This window comes from Adiantum capillus-veneris, chromosome 3, assembly GCF_014529385.1.
Source record: "Adiantum capillus-veneris isolate H3 chromosome 3, ASM1452938v2, whole genome shotgun sequence".
NCBI lineage: Eukaryota > Viridiplantae > Streptophyta > Polypodiopsida > Polypodiales > Pteridaceae > Adiantum > Adiantum capillus-veneris.
The window spans coordinates 117,483,537-117,502,249 of record NC_140933.1 but is presented as its reverse complement, the minus strand read 5'-3'; the positions used below and the strand labels follow the sequence as shown (position 1 = coordinate 117,502,249).

Sequence of the window (18,713 nt, the reverse complement as noted above, 5' to 3'; positions counted from 1 at the left end):
CCTTCTGATCATAATGAAAACATAAGCTTCTTTTGGTCTATCTACTCACTTTTACAATATTTGATTCTCTAAAAAGGACAGTAGATTTAAGTTAAAAAGGTTTTTAAGTAGAACATGGATAACAACTGATAGGTTCGTTGACACCTGTAATACGTATTCAAGGCTAATGAGTATGTTGTCTTGTTTTTATGGATGTAGGTGAGAATTCTATCTTTACTTAGGATCTTTTTGGCTTAGCTGCAGCTCGACACTAGAGAACCTCACTTCCTCCACTTTAGAACCATATTTTTGTTACTATCTCATATATAAATGCACTGAAATGATACTTCATTCTCACTTTGATGTACAAAAATGAAGCTAAGACTGAGTCATTTTTGTGCTAATCTCTGTCCTTTGTCTAAAGCCAATTGTCTTTTGAACTTTTATGTCTTTTGGGTATAAGTATAAGTTTAATACAACAAGACACACACAAACATGCGTGAAAGTTTGTCTACATTGTCAATGAATACCATGTAGTACTAGTTTTTAGTATATCACATAGCCTTGAAAGGGTTTCACAAAGTCATTCACATTAATCCAAGATTTCGGTCTCACAGTCTCTACCCAATAACCTTCAGAAACTTGTAGACACCAAGGGTGCTTTACACATTAGGCATGCACGTGCCAATGCATTAGCGCCACTTCAAATCCACTACAAGGCACGCTCCTGCTGCTGATGTCGAGTTTTGATCTACATGTCAATCAATTTTGTCCACCATGGAGACCTCGGGTGGCGTGACTAACAACATGACAGAGAATAAAATACATGGCATGAAAATAATTTTAATGTCGAGAGGGGTAAACTTGCCTTTTATTGGCAAGCTGGTTATAGGCCTCACTGGCTTGCCGATTTTTCGCTCAAGAAAAACTTTTTTTTTCCAAAAACTTGGCAAACCTACACGAGAAATTTTAGAGGTAAGTTGACTAAATTTGAAGGTTTTGCAGTATGTTACACTAAATTTCTTCGAACTTCGTAGGTTTTCTGACCTTTAAATTTGAAATTTCGAGGTGGGATTACACTACACCTACTAGAATCTAGCCAAAAAAAGTAAAACGAAAATAGTCAATCAAATTTGTCCCACTTTGGAATTCATTTTCATCCACATGATAGTCCTATGTAGCCCAGTACGAAAATGAACTTCGAGCGAAACGGCTGAAGCGGAATGGTGCCCTCGATGGTTTCACCATCATCTTTGTACCCCTGCCATACTTGCGCACGATTGGAGCAGCAACATCAGACCTTGCCTTTTCAGCTATGGCGCTCTGAATCACACAAGTTTTCTATCTCCAACCGTAAGTTCTTCTTCCAGCGAGTACCTCACATTAGAGAGACTGGACATATCTGCAAGTTTTACCTTGTTTCATGGAAATTTGTAGAGGGATTTGCTCACCTTACTGAAAATACTCGTAATTTGGGGAAGAACGTGAAAAATGGAACTAACGTGATTAACTATTAGCTCCGAACCACATCAATTTTTCTTAAGCTCGAAAGGTGGTCCAGAGTTTGATTCCCTCCTGCTTGATTTTTATCAACAATGTCAAATTCTCTGAGCCAGCATAGCCATTCTTGTGGCTCGAGATAATTTTCTTGTCTTTTAATTGATATATTGCTTCCTTGCCAATGGCAAACTCATGCTGAGCTCGACGACTTCAAATATTACTTCTTACCTTCCTAAATGTGCATGCAGTTTTGTAGCTTAATGTCCTGGTATAGCGAAGAAAGCACAAAGTAAAGCTATAAGCCTTGTAGTAAGAATGCTGCTCAAACCAAACATGAGAAAATGTAATGAACTACAAGACAATTTCTTATAATGCATAAGCTTTTCTGATGATTCTAGAGTCCACTAACTTCAGGGTTTACTCCTTGAAGTCTCATGGGTTTTATTGTGTTGGTAAACATGTCTAGCCTCGAGTAGCTGCTTGGTGATGTATTTCATGTTGGTTGGTTGCTCATGGTAGAGTGTCTATTGGCAAATGGACTATGTGTATAGTTGATGATTTTATTAGTATAATGGGCTGTGTTTATAGTTGATGAAAGCTCCACACCTGTATGAATCAGCCCTTTGAGAAGAAGTATCCCACATGTTTCCTTGAGGAGGTTCAGTCAATTGGGGCTAGCTTTTAGGAAGCTCCCCACTTGCTTCCATTGAGGAGGTTCAGCAAGCTGGGGGCGAAGCTTCCCAATTGCTTCCTTTGGAGGTTTAGCAAGCTGGGGGCTATCTTATAGGATGCGTCTGGTTGCTTCTTTTGAGGATGGTCAATCTCGCAAAGTGATGATGTGGCACATCTACTGGCAGAAGAGAGGGGAGAGGCAGAGATTGCTGTGATGATGTTGCAGACCTGTGAATTGCGGCGTAATTTATGGCCAGCTATACAGTTGATATAACGTGACATTTGGTTATGCAGTATGAAAGCAATAATTGGGCTTTCATTATTTTTAACTGTTGCTTTTGGGCTAGTGCCAACTTTTGTTATCTATTGCTTTTAGGCCAGGGGGCTTTAAAAGGGAGCCTAGAGGGCCACTTTTGGCAGACCAATGCATGGTTGCACATCTTTTTCATGTTAAAGGGTTTGCTGTTTCGGTTCATTTCGGTGAAGTGATTTTACCTCCTTGTCAATGGCTTGCCGGTTACATTCAACAAACTGGGCAAGCTTTCCAACTTGAGGAAACTGTCAAAGTGCAACGGAACATGTGGTGACAAGGGAATATGGGGGGGAGGGGGAGGAGAAGAGGAGAGAGAAAAAGGCTAGAGAGAGAAGATGGAGAGTGAGTGGCACAAGCCTTGCGGGGCACAAACTACAAGGCTTTGACTCGCCGCCAGAATGAGGACACCCCTCTTTCTATATAGGGACTATCACAAATGGGAGTGCACATGAGCAATTTATTAGCAGAAAATAAATAAAATCAAAAGAGAGAAGGGAGAAGATCGACATAGTATTGGGGACCAAACAATGGGTTGGTCCCCCCTTTAAAGAGAATCTTTATTTAGGGAGAATCTTTTTACATGCACAAGAACGGAGTAACCCCTCCGTTCTAGATCTTGATGGTTGTTTCCTTCCCGCTAGGGAACCTGAGAGGTTAGCTCTCAACTCAGATACCTTCCGGTCTGTACTCAAAGCGTTGGAGCTCCGTAGACTGTTCCGGATTCTGTTTCTGGAATCCTTTGGTATAGGCCAAGCCTCCTCGCTCCTTCTCCGAGATAGAGTACCTACAAAAACCAAACACGATAGCAAAGAATCGCAGATCTTATAACGCTCCTAGCACGGAAAAGCAACCTCTGTACACCAACTTGTCGCGATCACTTGCAACTTCGTCACGGCAGAGCTTCCTTGCACTAGTGCTGGCACAACTTGCTAAAGTGGGGGGGTCCTTGTTGTTTTCATAGGTTATGGGAGGTGGCAGGAATAGCCTAGGAGCCGGTGCTTTTCTCCCAACAATAGCAGGTGTAGTGGGGCGCTGGAATAGATGGATGGATAGAGAGAGAGAGAGAGAGAGAGAGAGAGAGAGAGAGAGAGAGAGAGAGAGAGAGAGAGAGAGAGAGAGAGTTCTGAACCAATCAATTCTGGCAATGAATTAGTATTTTTTACAATGGGGGCTAGGTGTGCTTATATACTCACCTTAGCAAATAGCCCTACCCAAGATATGACAAATAAGGAAAATAAATACCTAAAGCCAAAATAAATGTTGGGATCACATTGGGCCATTCACTTGAGATGCCATAAATTTAACACCCCCTCTGCAACTCATAGTGGACATAATGGTGTCACAAGACGGGCACCAGGTGCCAATAGAAAAGAACAGACTGAACAGACATTTAGCACTTCAATAACAACTGAACTGAGAGAGAGAGAGAGACGACATGCGACACGGAGTGGCGGAATCCACCCCAGAGAGTATTGGCTACAAACCTTGGCGCCCCTTTCGGTATTTCTTTATATTGCATCAACTTAGTACAAGCCGGTACTCCATATTGTGCACCTTCTCCAAGAAGCATGCCAAAGAATGAGCCCTAGCCTCATATTTAAAGGCCCTAGGCCCCAAAAACAGTTTTTCATGAAAAGCCTTTTAACTCAAAAGCTCCTGGTCCAAAAGCAATGCCAAAAAGCTACTAGCGTAATTTACGGAAATCCGTACAGCCTACCACGTCATCAGCCAGTGCAATTTTTGGAAATCTGCCACGTCATTAGCAGCTACGCAATTTCTTGTGTGTGTGTGTCTTGCTTTATTTCCTTTTATGTCACTTGGGGCCCCATCGGACGGGGTCTGCATAAGTTGGTAGGACTTCTTCTTCTGCTACCTATTCTTCTTAGGGTTTAGGCCCCTCGGCTGGCATTTGTAAGTTGGCTCCATTCTTTAGGCTTTGACATGTCAGTAGTTTGTGACATCTCCCCTTCTTGAAAGAGAGTAATCACCCGCGATTACAGCATATCTGCAAAACAACTCAAGTTAGCTCAATTTTTTTTTCTGAGGGTCATTCCGAGGGACAATCAGTTTGCTCTTTTTGTTAAGGAGTTAGCTTCTCCTTTCGGCTCGTTTGATCAAGGAGTTAGCTTCTGCTTTCGTCCAGATCGAAACTCTTGATATTCTGGCGTAGTAAAATTAGCCGTCAACCCAGACCGTACTGATCTTCCACGGGTGTCTTGATGCACTAAAATTACATACCCAGGTAAATCTCATCCAATTAGGAATATTCAGTGGTTGGCACATCACAATGCAACACAAATGCTCACATATGCTGTTACAAGACATAGAAACATAAAACCGTCAATGAACACTTTTCCCGCATAATCTAACAAGGTCCGGGCCTGGAGATATTTGTTGCTAAATTGGCTTTATCAAACAGGAAAATAATTCAAATTGAATTATTGGATTTATAAGTGAGAAGGGTTTTCTCACTTGGAACACCAAGAAAAATAATTCTAAATAAATTATTGGAATTTTAAGTCTCACTAGAGACATCCGAGCACAGAGTATTCCTAGTGCGTCATTCAAAGTAATGACGGGAGCGCTGTGAACGGGAATATCTGTAAGGCCACCAGGAACGGGTACTTCTGATGCGTCACATCGGATGGGTGACAGGGAGCATCTGGAAGAAGTATCCGACCATTCGGGAACGGACATCTCTTTTGCGTCATAGGATGGGTGACAGAGCATCGTGAAGGGGATTGTACCGTAAGTTTGGTAGGAAAGGACTAGGTGATGGGTATTCCTGATGCGTCACAAGGTGGGTGACGGGTGCATCAGAAAGGGGATATCCATAGTCGAGAGGAAATCCGAACTGGAAAAGAGGAATACGCGTAAAGACGCAAGTACAAGAATAAAGATGGGTTCTGAGAAGCTTTTCTTAAAAAGCGAAAAATTTTAACGAGTTTTCCAGGAAAAGCAAACGCTTTCCCGCGAGGAATCTATGTCTGCATTGCATTTGTGCATGTGGTTGCATCCAGGGACGCCTGGGAAGTGTTGTGAAAAGCATTGTTTTAAACTTATAAGGTTTTATTGAGTTTTTGGGCAGGTTCAGACCAATTTTAAAATATGCCGGCGGTCCACTTAATAAGTGGGCAGCCACTTAGAAAATAAAGCAACAAAACCAGCCAGTGAATTCTCTCTCCCTATTTCGGGTAGAACAGAAAAAAAAAATAAAAAATGGTCGCGATCTCTACACGAGCAGCTATTCGTGCCATGGTCAAGGAGCTATAAAAGCACCACATGCCCTCACTGAAAAGGAGTTGCCAAGGCCAGCAAGAGAAGACTCTTCCGCCAGAAGACGCGAGAGATCGCGAGACTACGAAGCACGGAAGTCGTTTTTCCCGCGAAAGAGCGACAGGTATCTATTGTGGATTCGCCGTACGAATTGTTGTCGCCTGTTTGCGTGTGTGTTTGCAAGTACTTCATCACGAAGGAGAAGCGAGAAGGCTTCGGCCTACGCTTTGGAATTCCAGAAATGGAATTCGGAAATTGTCTGCGGAGTCTCAACTCCGAGTACAGACGGAAAAAGGATTGAGAGCTGGTCTCTCGGATTTCCTTTACGGGAAGGAACGACCATCAAGTCAGAGAATTAGAACGGAGGGGTTTTCTCCGGTTCTTGTGCTTGTAAAAAGATTCTCCCTAATAAAGGATTCTCTTTAAGGGGGGGGACCAGCCCATCTTCTGGTCCCCAGTATTGTGTCGATCTTCTCTCTCTCTCTATCTATTTCTCTCTATATCCTCTTGCTTCAGTATTAAGTGATAAATTCTATTTATCCGAGTATATTTTATATTGTTATGCGCTCTCGTTTGTGACAGTGGTATCAGAGCATGGTCTCCTCTCTTTCTCTGTAAAGGAGGACGACTCTGGGAAGATACGGGAAGAAGCCATGACAAGCCAAGAGAGAAGTAAGCAGGCGGAAACATAAGTCCTGCAGGAAAAGCTCGCAAAGTTGGGAATTTTTTTTTTCTCTCTGCAAGAAGTCGACACAAGACTTGGGATTCTCTGAGAAGGCGACAAGAGCATGATGCTCAAGAACCTAGAGAATCCAAGGAGCGGAATGCTCAAGATCCTTTAGAATCCAGAAAATATCCATGAACGTCAATCCAGAACTATAGCCATGAAATCCCGTCATTCCGGGAAGGATATGAAGAAGGTCTTTAGACCTCAGAACACTCCTGTCAAGTTTGATACTTTTGACGGATGGGAAGATGTCCCAAAAGCTAACGCTTTCATTCGATAGTTTGAAGTTGCCTTTGCAAGCGGCAATTTCTGAAAAGCGTCGAAGGTGAGGCATATGACCAAACACCTCAAGGGGGATTGCAAGTACTTGGTGGTATACCAAAGCTTTGCAAGGAACTTACAACAAGACTTGGATTCAATTCAAGGCTGAATTTTCGGACAAATTTTTTTCCTCTATGCTTTGAAGAAGGCATTCAAGAAGATTGGGATTGGTTTGCCCAATAGGAACACGAGCGAGTCAAAGCAAGTAGTGGTTCACTCTTGCCAAGGTAGCTCCATTCTTGATCCTCTCTGAGGAAGGAAAGATGAACAAATTCAACAAAGGACTTTTGCGCGAATTTTGTAAATGCATCTGCAAGATACTTTGCAGCAGATGGTGGAGTCAGCAATACAAAGCTGAAAGTGTACACCTTAGTGTACATAGAAGACAATCCCCGCAGTGGGACGAGAACCATTGAACACAGAAACAACGAGTTTTTGTTACCTCTCCTCGAAGGATACATTGCTATCCGGAGAAAGTTTGGAGTAAGGGAATTCAATCTAACTCCTGAGTTTTTGACCCTCAAACTTTAAGTGAGAGGGTATGTCTTTGATCAAAGTTAAATCTTTGAGGAACTCATAAAATGCGTATTGCTTTTATGCACGAGATATGGTTGTGTCTAACCAGGACAATCACTCTCGAGTGTTTATGAGAGTAAGGTTGAGTCAGAACATTGTTTATACGATGAACTGCTTTGCTTAACCATCCGGAAGGTCCAACCGTCCATGATTGATCTGGTATCTGGTAGTTCTCCAACAAATTACCTACTATTGCGGGTAGGAAATTATGAAGGAACCATTCTGAGTTTTCAAGCAAAGAAAAGATTTCGTGAAGCTTGAGTACTCTTTAAGCCCACACCCCCTACCCGGTAAGGGAAGATATGGTAGTGCTTTTTGCACAAGTGAATGAACACTCTCTTTACGAGGGAAGGAACAAGCGACGACTACGGCCTGTGCTTGAGGAATCCAAGGATTAAAATCCTAGATTGTTTGATGAGCGGGTTTTGCTCTAAGATCGAGCCAAGTGATCATCAAGTTGAGCGTCTTCGCTCTAAGGATCTTACGAAGGGAAGGTAATTTCCCAGGTTCACCGAAACTTTAACACAGCTTAAGAATTTTGTACACTTTTGAGTACATGGATAACACACGAAGATGCAGACCTATGCTAAGGAACTGGACGGGAGTTTGTTATACTCTCTTGAGTGCCTTTTTGCGCCAAGGATATTTCGACACGAGAATCTCTATTTGAGATGTGTTCGTTAGAAGGAATTTGAGTTTCTCTACGGAGAAGAGGTTTTCTGATGGTCGTTGATCATTGAGTACGCTATGTGCTTTTACCATTACAGTAGCAACTTTTGGTTGCGGTATATGTTTCTCCATGAGCAGGTCAAGTAGTATTTACACGTTGCTAGAATAAATTCGAACTATTCTGCTCGTAAGAATATAATTCGCCAACCGTTTCAAAATGGTAAGAATTACATATGGGAGAATATCCCTGAGAATCAAAGAGGGTTCGCTCTATTGTGAACCGGGTTTGAACGGACGTTCAGAAAATGCTATGGCTAGAATCCTATCTGCCTGAGATTTTGCAAGGCGTCATTGATGCTTGCAAGGTGAATCATTTTTTATGATTCTGAAAGGAATAGATTGTAATGGGCGTCGGGAAAACACTGCTGCTGGTGGAAGGAAGTGCCGCCGTGCACAAGGAAATCTTCGGATTGGAACCGTCCGCCTAATAAAGGATTCTCTTTAAGGGGGGGGACCAGCCCATCTTTTGGTCCCCAGTACTGTGTCGATCTCTTTAAAGGATTCTCTTTAAGGGGGGGGACCAGCCCATCTTTTGGTCCCCAGTACTGTGTCGATCTTCTCTCTCTCTCTATATCCTCTGGCTTCAGTATTAAGTGATAAATTCTATTTATCTGAGTATATTTTATATTGTTATGCCCCGTTTGTGACAATATTCAACGACTTCCTCATTACTCCCGCATAACCTAAAAAGGTATGGGCCAGGAGATATAGAGGCCTTTTACAACCAAACGGCCCCCAGGCTGCAGCTTGCGTCGTTTGGAGGTGTTGAGAGTACCCACTGCTCATACTTCTTAATACTCCTCCCGCATAACCATCCAAGTCCGGGCCATGAGTCAAAAACAACACTTTTCAATCATCATTTCTTACTACTCACCCGGGAGTAAAAATCACCAATCATTGAAACCGGTATTAAAACCAGAGTCAAACATTTCAAATCGGCACCAAAACAAGTTCAAAACAGATACCATCCATTTCAAACAAATTTCAAACAAATTTTCCAACAATACTTTCTAGCTATAAAGAAAAACAAGTAGAGAGAGTTTATTCGAGGTTTTGTCGAACTTTGAGAACAACTGGCTTGTCCTTCTGCATCATGGTGATGGTTCGGTTCCGAACCTGGAGAGTCTCATCATTCTTGTCGTGCCAAGGCATGCCCAAGAGAACGTCGCAATTGCCCAACATCATGATGTGGAAATCAGCTTTTCCATGATAACCTTGAATAGTCACTGGAACAACACCAATGAGCGGTACCACTTTCTGAGTTTGCCCTGTGGCTAGCTCAGCTTCAATTTCTCTACCCTCTGCATCATAATCAAAGTGCATCTGCTTTAAGAATTCTGGATGGATGAAGTCTTCTGTAGCTCCGGGGGTCAAAGAAAATAAGGGCTTTGAAGCCATTGACTTTGCCATATGCTCGACACAATTCATTTGTACTCTCAAGGCGTATGCCATAAATATTAGGAACTAGTCCAATAGCGGGTCTAGCTCTTTTAGCAGGAGGTGGCGCTGGGGTTCTGTCGACCGTTGGTGCGGGCGTTGGCTCCTCTGGTCTATCAGTTTGTTTGGGACAATTAGAATGATTATGCCTTGTTTGAAAGCATCCAAAGCATCGGCCTTCTTGTAGTAAGGTGTCTCGTTGTTGAGGCGTCAAACGAGGCCTTTGCGGTTGATTTTCGCGAGACTCGAGAATTTGTTCGTTGTTGCCGAGAGTTGTGGTTAGTGGCTGGAGATTCTTCTGTAGTAAACTCTAGCTTTTCTTTCATCAGTTTGTAGCCGACCGCGGCATGATCCATAAGTTCTTGCATGGTAGAGACTTGCTTGGATAGACAATATTTCTGCAATGGTGATGGTAGTCCGATGGTGTATCGCTCGCATTGGGCCTCCAAGGGAACAGATCTAAAGAAGGACACCGGAAGGTACACGTCGAGAAACCTTGGTTATATTCGTCCATGGTTTTGGTGGCAAGCATTTTCAAAGTTGCCCCACTTTGCCAAAATCCGGACTTCAAACATAGAAGTCATGTAACTACATGCAAAAACTATCTTGAAAGCTTTCCAGGTCCTTGGAGCATGCGGTTGTGTCACGATTGAACTCCACCATTGCATAGCATTATCTTTAAGAAATCCCGTTGCTCGAGAAATCTTGGATTCTTCTATATAGTTTCCTAAAGCATAGATGTTGTCGAATTGCTGTAGGAAGTGCAATGCTTTCTTGCGATCTTTCACCCCGGAAAAAGTGAAAAATTTGACTGTCGTGCCGCCATCTTTGAAATCTTTGGGTTGGTTAGGCGCATATCCCGGGTATGGATAATAAGGGTATCCATATGGGCTCCAACCATTGCAGCCTGGTGGCGGTGGAGGTAGGAGCAATGGTGGTGGCAAAGGCGGTTGCATTGGATTAGGGTCAGATGGCTGCACCATATTCGTGAAAACTCCCCCGATCGGAAAGACGGTTGAGAAGGTTGCCAGTTGGAAGCTCTTGTACTTTCTGATGCCGGAGGAGGAGGTACCACCTGGGGCATCAGAACGGGTAACATGTAGTTCAAAAATTGTTGAAAACTTTGCAGCATCGGAAGATTCTGCTTAGGATGCCTCAAAAGAATGTTGTGGAGTTCATTGAGTAGAAACTGCAAATATTCTGTTGAATTCATGTCTTGGGTTCTTTATGGCTTATGTCCTGTAAGACAGAGCGATGAAGACGAGAGCGTGCCTGATGTGCGATGAAGTAAGGGTGGGAGTAGCTAATAAGTCCGGGGTCGGGACCCAAAGATACTTCAAGTAAAATTCCAATAGCTCTGTCTGCTCTTTTGCAGGACCGGTATGCTTTCAGAAAAGCACACGCGTGATGCTCTGATACCACTGTCACAAGACGGGCACCACGTGCCAATAGAAAAGAACAGACTGAACAGACATTTAACACTTCAATAACAACTGAACTGAGAGAGAGAGAGACGACACGCGACACGGAGTGGCGGAATTCCACCCCAGAGAGTATTGGCCCCAAACCTTGGGGCCCCTTTCAGTATTTCTTTATATTGCATCAACTCAGTACAAGCCGGTACTCTAGACTCTGCACCTTCTCCAGGAAGCATGCCAAAGAATGAGCCCTAGTCTCATATTTAAAGGCCCTAGGCCCCAAAAGCAGTTTTCCATGAAAAGCCTTTTAACTCAAAAGCTCCTAGTCCAAAAGCAATGCCAAAAAGCTGCCAACGTAATTTACGAAAATCCGTATAGCCTGCCAGGTCATCCGGCATCGCAATTTTTCGAAATGTGCCACGTCATTAGCAGCTACGTAATTTCTTGTGTGTGTGTGGGTCTTGCTTTATTTCCTTTTATGTCACTTGGGGCCCCATCGGACAGGGTCCCCATTAGTTGGTAGGACTTCTTCTTCTGCTGCTACTTGTTCTTCTTAGGGTGTAGGCCCCTCTGCCGGCATCTGTAAGTTGGCTCCATTCTTTAGGCTTTGACACGTCAGTAGTTTGTGACAATGGTGAGACCAAGTCGATGAAGAAGCTACCATGGACACTCCAACAACATGTCACGTGCGCACTTCACTTGCGCTACGTGGGCATGCTTCTTAGAGCACAAAACATTGGCGTGGGGAAGAGGGGGCGATCAACCCCCTGACTACCAGAGCATAAGACATGTCAATACAACGTATGATCTATATGAAATGGGTACCCCCTGGCCCCATATATAGGAGTGCCCAAGGTGGGTGCCCAGCTCAAGTGGGCGGCTGGCCCCAAACTCGGGCGGCCGGACAAGGTACAACCTAGACTATGGATAATTGGTGGCCAGCCCGGAGATGCTAGCCGTACAAGGAAGTGCCCTAGACCCGTGTGATGCAGCAGAGTGGTGTAAATCTAACACCCCCTCTCAGCACCTGATGCTGAACAAACCGCATGAAGCCGAAGATGTGAGGCAAATGATGGAGATGTTTGCTGCAATGTCCACTGAAAGACAATACTCCGGCGAACGCCGCGAGTGTAGTAGCAGTCTGGGGTGTCGCAACCTCCGAGAGATCTCCATGGTAAAGTGCTGTCACGAGGAGTGTAGCAAACTGCTGTACTCCGCTGATGCAGTGTGAAGGTACTGCATGAAGGTCCCGAATTGAGTGTGAAAACAACTCCTTGTTGTAAAAGAAGTGCCAATAGACCTGCAAGGGTCTTGCCCAATAGGATCTGTGGTGTCTGTAGTCAAATTGTCTGCAGAAAATGGATAAGCCCAGGAACTGTCATGAGAATGATCGGAAGCTTGTCAGTGCATGAACCTGTAACCCATTATGGCCAAGTGGCTAAGCTGTGTAAAACTCCAAGAAGGCTAGATGTAGAAATCTGTGTCGTAAACGTCCTCGGAATCAAGGAAAGCCAGACTAAACAGTCTGCATTGTAGAAACTACGGTAAGCTGCAGCAGTCGCAGATAGACCGCACGGACCACCATTGGATGGTGTCCTGTTAGTAGGTAGGGTAATCCAAGATGAGGGGAAAGCCAGAATCAAGAGTCTGCACTGTGAAGATCCTCTGAGAAGAGGTGTAGTCAGACCAAGCTGTCTGCACCGTAATCATCGTGTATGAAGTAGGGAAGCCAAACTGAGCAATCTGCGCTGTGAAGTGAAGTGGCCAGACCAAGATGTCTGCGCCGTCTTGCCTGTATCTCTTGCCTCCAATCCTCCGGTGTCAAACCAAAACAAAATCCGCGCCACCAACGCCACCAAACCGCATCTCGATGTGGCTCTCAATGTGAATGAGCTGGGAGCGGCCTACTGCCCAGGTCGGGGGATAAGTCTGCGGTAAGGTTACCGAGGGTGAGTGTAAGCAACTCTGAAGGTAGCAATCCAAATGATCAGGAGTGTAGAAGAGCAACTGCACTACCATCCAAGCCAAGCTCCGGGTGACTCCGGATGTAGTTGTGGGATGCCTGATCTCCCGCATCTTGCGGGTAAACTCTCCAAGAGAGTCCAAAGCACTGAAGTTCCACTCCAGTTTGTAGATCCAAGCAATGAACCTGTCCAAGAAGAGATCCAACATCCTCTCTTCAACTCCATGTAGATGCTCCTGTGTAAGCAAGTGATCTGACGTGTCGAGGTCAAGTGGTAAGTGTGCTTACCAAAGATGGTGGTTTCTTCTCTGGGAATGTCAGAATCCCATATGCCATGAGCATGGCCATATCTCGTGTGAACTCCTCTGATGAGTGCATAGGTTTGTCCATAACAAACCACAAGTCACCACCCCTTCTGGAGTGCGCAACCGCCGAATGATGGCTGGAATGAATGGATCTCCCAAGGATCGTACGCCTGTGGATGATCAAGCTCATATCGAAACTACCATGTAGTGCAGCAGTCACTGAGAGACCGCATGGACCACCATCGGATGGTGTCCTGGCAGGAGGTAGCAACGTTATCTGTGAAAAACACAAGCCAAGAGGCTGCTGTCCACCAAAAACGCAACTACGAGGTGATGAAAACGCTGCTGTCCAGCGATTTTCAGCGTGCTCGTACGCTCCGGGCGGGGTGTGGAGCGATGCAGAGGCTGTAGGGAGGGTGGGGAATCAATGTCACAGCCCCTGGTGGGCTGAAAGCAGAGAAAAAACAGCAGGTGTTTATGGCTGAAAACTGTAGTAGAATCAGAGGAATCTTGACGGCAACGCACCGGATGCGAAGCCGTTTGGGAAAGAAAGATCCATGTGGGCCAAGCTGAGCACTGCCCCCCTCTGCTGAAAACGCTGCTGATTGCCCAAAACGCCAGATCTGGCCAAAAACGCAGGTAGAGGGAGGGTGTTCCGGCGACGAAATTGCCCAACAGAGGTAGCGCTGGTAGCCAGAAGCAAAAACGCTGGCCTGATCTGCAAAAATGCAGGTGGAGGAGGTGAATCTCCGCGATAAAAACTCTCCAGATTTCATTGCTTGCCTGGCTTTTTGCAAAACGCTGGCAGATTTGTGCTCCATTTGCAGAAACGCTGGCTGATGTGATCCCTTGGAAGAAGTACCCTGATGCGGGTGATGCGCCTTGACCATGGAGAACCTGAAGCTCTGATACCATGTGAGAGTGCGCGTGTGTGGAAGAGAGAGAGAGAGAGAGAGAGAGAGAGAGAGAGAGAGAGAGAGAGAGAGAGATGAAATGAAATGAAATGTTAAATTAACGTCTTCAAAAGGCCAAAATGACCTATGAGACCAAAAAGTTACAACTGGTGAATCTGATAACATGTCTGAGTACGGAAGTTACAAAGTTACAAAGAACTAACACTAAGACACTAAGACACTAAGGAGAAAGGAAATAGGGGGGTGGGGGGGTTTGTGGGTTCAGATGAAATCTCTCATCGGTCGCTGTCTGATCTCATCGACCTCCTCCATGGTGAGTACTCTGGTTGGGCGTCTTGCATGTTGAGCTAGAGTAATCTGTATCTTCTGTTGCAGGCTTCGTTGGTAGTGGGAGACCCCCCGAGGTCGTGGCCGTCTGGATTTGCCAAGCTCTGTGGCTCGATCAAGCAGTGTACCTCTAGTATGAGTAGGCTCTGAGATCTGCTGTACTGACTGCTCCGTTGGCTCTCCTCTGGCTGGTATATAGAAATCTGTGATTCGTCTCTGAGACTGTCTTTCTTCTGATGTCCTCAGCAAGCTCTCCCTAAGTCTGCGCAGCTCTAGTAGGAACAATCCGAGACACCTCCGATCCTTGTATCTCATGACTCTAGAAAAAGGTCCGAACCCTTCTCTGAACATGCAGTGGAAGTGGCCGCATATCTCATAGTATGCCGGGCAATGACATGTGTAGTGCATCTCTGTCTCTGGCTCTAAGTTACATAGGTGACATATCCTAGCTCTTGCCGGCACCCCTCGAAATCGGCCCGTCTCGATTTGGAGTTGATGTGAGGATGTGCGTATCTGTCCAATAGGGCATCTTATCCCATGAGATAAGTGTGTGTCCATGTATGCCATCCTCCGTGAGTTGGAGAAGTTGCTCTCTGTAGAAGGCCATCTTCGTGCCTAACTCCTGTGTCGGCTGTATCCATGTGCTCCTGGTATTTAGCTGAATCAGATCCTGACGTATGAGTCTGGTGATCTTTGTCTGTGTGAGAGACAGGGAGGGTGCATCCAGGGAGTATTGAAGCGGAGGTAATCTATCCATGTTGAGACCATGCGACTGAAACCTTGCTCTCATCTGTCCATACCAACATGCTGTATCGCCTTGTAGAGCTAGTTGTCGAGATGAATCCAGGGCAAGCCGATCGTATCTGTCCCTGGGGAGATCCCATAGACCGTGCATAAAGGAAACTGATCTCGTCAATGCCTCCCCACGAGGGGGGGGGGGGCGGCTCGGATAATCTCATGTGGTATTGAGGCCTTAGCCCGAATCATCGGAGCGATCATAGAGACTAGAGGCCTCTCCATACATCTCCATCCATCTATGTTGCCAGATCTCCCATGGTGGCCTACTGAGGGTCCCCATACTTGAACTCCATAGAGCATAGCTGGAGTCACTAGAGTGTCAAAAAGCCAAAGCTTTGTTCGCGGTTCCTGAAACTGAACCTACGAACACATCCTCTCCAGTCCTCCCAAAGCTGCATATGCTCTCGTTAGTCTAGTCTCTGATGCTCTCCTTAGTGAAAACACCGGTCCACCGAAGACTACCCCAAGATAAGTATATGCATCTGTGTACTCCACAGTCTCCTGGCCATACATAAATGTGGGTGCCGACCTCTTGACCCACTGTGGTGTGGTGTTGAACACCATAACCTTGGTTTTCCCGAGATTGACAGACAATCCACTGTCACGAGCAAATGTATGTAGAGCATCCAAATGACGCTGCATCCCCTCTGGAGAGTCAGAAATCAGCACAATATGATTAGCATATAGTAACAACGGAATCCATGTCCCTGCTAGCTGAGCCCCCCTGTCCCCCTGACGCTCTACATAGTCCGAAAACTCATCCACATATATCCCAAAAAGAGTCGGGGATAGGGGGCAGCCCTGCTTTACTCCGATAGTGGAGAGGACCATGTCCGACATTCCCTCAGTGGTGTGTACCCGCCCCATCACTGTCCTGTATAGAGCCAGAATCCCCCAAATCAGCTCTATAGGCACACCCATGTCTTGTAATCTGCGTATAAGTCTGGCTCTCGGCACTGTGTCGAAAGCTTTGCGGAAATCCACAAAGCTACAATAGATCCTCTTGCCATGGTGTCTACCCTCCTCAATAATAGCGTTGAGTGTCAGAATCTGGTCAAGAGTGGAGAAACCTCTCCTGAAACCTGCTTGCCCTGGTGCTCTTATGCCCTCTCGCTCTGCCCATCTACTCAGCTTCTGTTCAAGAATGGATGCATACAGCCTAGCTAATGTGTGACCAACCATGATGGTGCGATAATTCCCGGGAATCATGGGATCTCCTGACTTGAAAATAGGCACAATCGTGGACATACTCCAAGTCTCAGGGAAGCCTTCATACATGGCTCGATTAAACATCATAGCCAGGAGCTCTGCGAGCATATCTTTGGCATGGATGAAGTGGTCTGCTACCAGACCATCATGATCATGTGCTCTCCTTGTCTTCATCCTGTCAATAGCTTTCCTTACCCTCTCGACAGTAAAGAAAGAACATGTCTCCGGGCATGTCTCTATTGGGTCCGACAGAGGTGGTTGTTCTGATGCTGTGTAGAGAGATGTAGCATATTCCCCCCATGTCTCAGTGGAGGTGACCGTTGGTGGTGGTGAATGTTCGTTGAATAGCCTCCATGCTTCGCTTGAGTCCTGACTTATAAATAACTGATACAAATCTTGCTCTAGCTGGGATAAATAAGCCCTTTTCTTTCGTCGCACTAGGCGGTGAAAGATAATCCGTGACTGTCTATACATTCGTGCTCATCCATGAGAGAAACGTGCTCAACATACAATATGTCATGCCTAGGAAAAGGGATCACATAAAGATGCTGACTAAAATACAGGAAACGATCACGAATGGAACACTCGAACAATGCGTGCGTATCAATCATGCGAACACATAATACTTCCTGTGAGGGTGCGTTAGACCTAGGCTCGAGAGCCAAGCTCGGTTCTTCCTGAATGATCGAATCGTCCTGTGGGGGTTCTTTGGACCTCGACTCGAAAGCCAAGATCGGTTCTTTGTGATTGATCGAATCTACAATGAGGTTAGCTTTGCTAGAAAAAGCATCCACTAACACATCATCCTTGTGAACAATCACGTCATCTTCATGCAACTCATCATGCTTTGTGAAAAATCACATCTTGATCTTGCAAATCATCATGCTTGTCTTTATCATCCAAACCATCATGCAAATCATTATCATTCAAATCATCATCATGCTTCACACAATCATGCAAAATCCTGTGTATCATGCTTTGGAGAAGAAGAGACTAAGAGAGTCTCCTTTTCCCGATCCTGTTGCATCTGTGCTTGTATTCGAGAAAAGAGTCGCAACATCTCTTGCCTTATTGCTTTGTTCTCGCGATCTATGGTTGCCATTCTTTCTGTGTAGTTACGCTCTATCGCTGCCATTCTTTCTTTGTGTTCACGCTCTATTTCTGCTTTTCTTTCTTGGTCCAACTCCTCCATAGGAGTTAGCTCAATCCTTGTCGTAGATGGGAAAGGGGGAGGGTCGGAAAAACCTCCCGGTGGGGAAAATTCTTCTTCGCCTCTCTCATGCTCATCACCTCCAAGCGAAGCATCCATTCCGCTTCGAGTGATGATCATTCTGAAGTCGTGGGTTCTTGTGGTCTTGGGTTCTTAAGTTCACGAGGAACTTGGGTTCTTGGGGGTCTTGAAGTTCTTGAGGTTTTCTTTCGCTTGCAAATCGCGTTTGAGAAGGATCTTCTCTTCACCGGAGTTCTACTCCTTTTTGCGGGCGCACCCCTTGGCGGCCTTGCACTCACACCAAGGTTGCTTTTTCCCACCTCACGTCGATTGGCCGGCCGCTAAGTGCACGGTCCGCTCTCAATGAGTGAAAAGAGACACAAGGGGAGGCTGGACAAACCCTTCTTTCTTGGGATTCCTGTCACTCTTCAACAAAACACGATTAGGAATCGACACGCCCAAGCGAACTTGGGTTCGTGCGACCTCCACAAGCAAAAAAAATTCTTGTGGTTCTTTCCTTGAGTGATACAGAACACTGCCAAAGCTCTGATACCAATGTTAGGTGCAACGGAATGATTGTTTGCGCTTTGCTCAAGATGAGTGCTCCGAACTGTGCTCAAGGTTCCTTTTAGTTCTTATGGAAGGGAGAGCCTTCCGTCTTTATGGAGAGTGCTATGATCACGAACAAAGTGAATGGACACTGTGCGTGCAAGTGCATGAGACGTTGTAAAACCTTCCTCCGAAGGCCCCACTCTCGTCGGCGAGAGTGGTCTACTTTTGATTGCACAAAGTGGTACAATGCGTATGCAATGGACTGATGCAATTTGGGACTATGCCGATGACGACGACGGTGATGACGACGACCTTAGGGCTGAAATCTGTGGTCTTCTATCTGCTGAATTTTGGGACTGTTTCGGTGGCTGAAAATGACTGTTTTGGCTGCGTTTTCGAGGGTTGAAAATGAGGGTCTTTTGCAATCTTCAAGGGCTGAATCTGCTACTGTGTCTAATGCTGAAAACGCTGCTGTTCTGATGCTAAT

General features: G+C 45.4%; 1 protein-coding gene across 3 annotated transcripts in view; it reads left to right on the top strand.

Annotated features, from left to right (window-relative positions):
* Window positions 1-1,144: 1,144 nt before the first annotated feature.
* Window positions 1,145-18,713, top strand: part of CSK (chloroplast sensor kinase) — a 39,623-nt gene continuing 22,054 nt past the window's right edge. For 2 of the 3 annotated variants that reach the window (XM_086509072.1, XM_086509070.1), the window contains exon 1: window positions 1,146-1,332. In XM_086509072.1, coding sequence (XP_086365198.1) covers window positions 1,203-1,332 — 130 coding nt within the window. In that variant the 5' untranslated portion in view covers window positions 1,146-1,202. Of the gene's footprint in view, window positions 1,333-18,713 lie in introns of all 3 variants that reach the window. The other variant, XM_086509071.1, reaches the window with a different exon arrangement.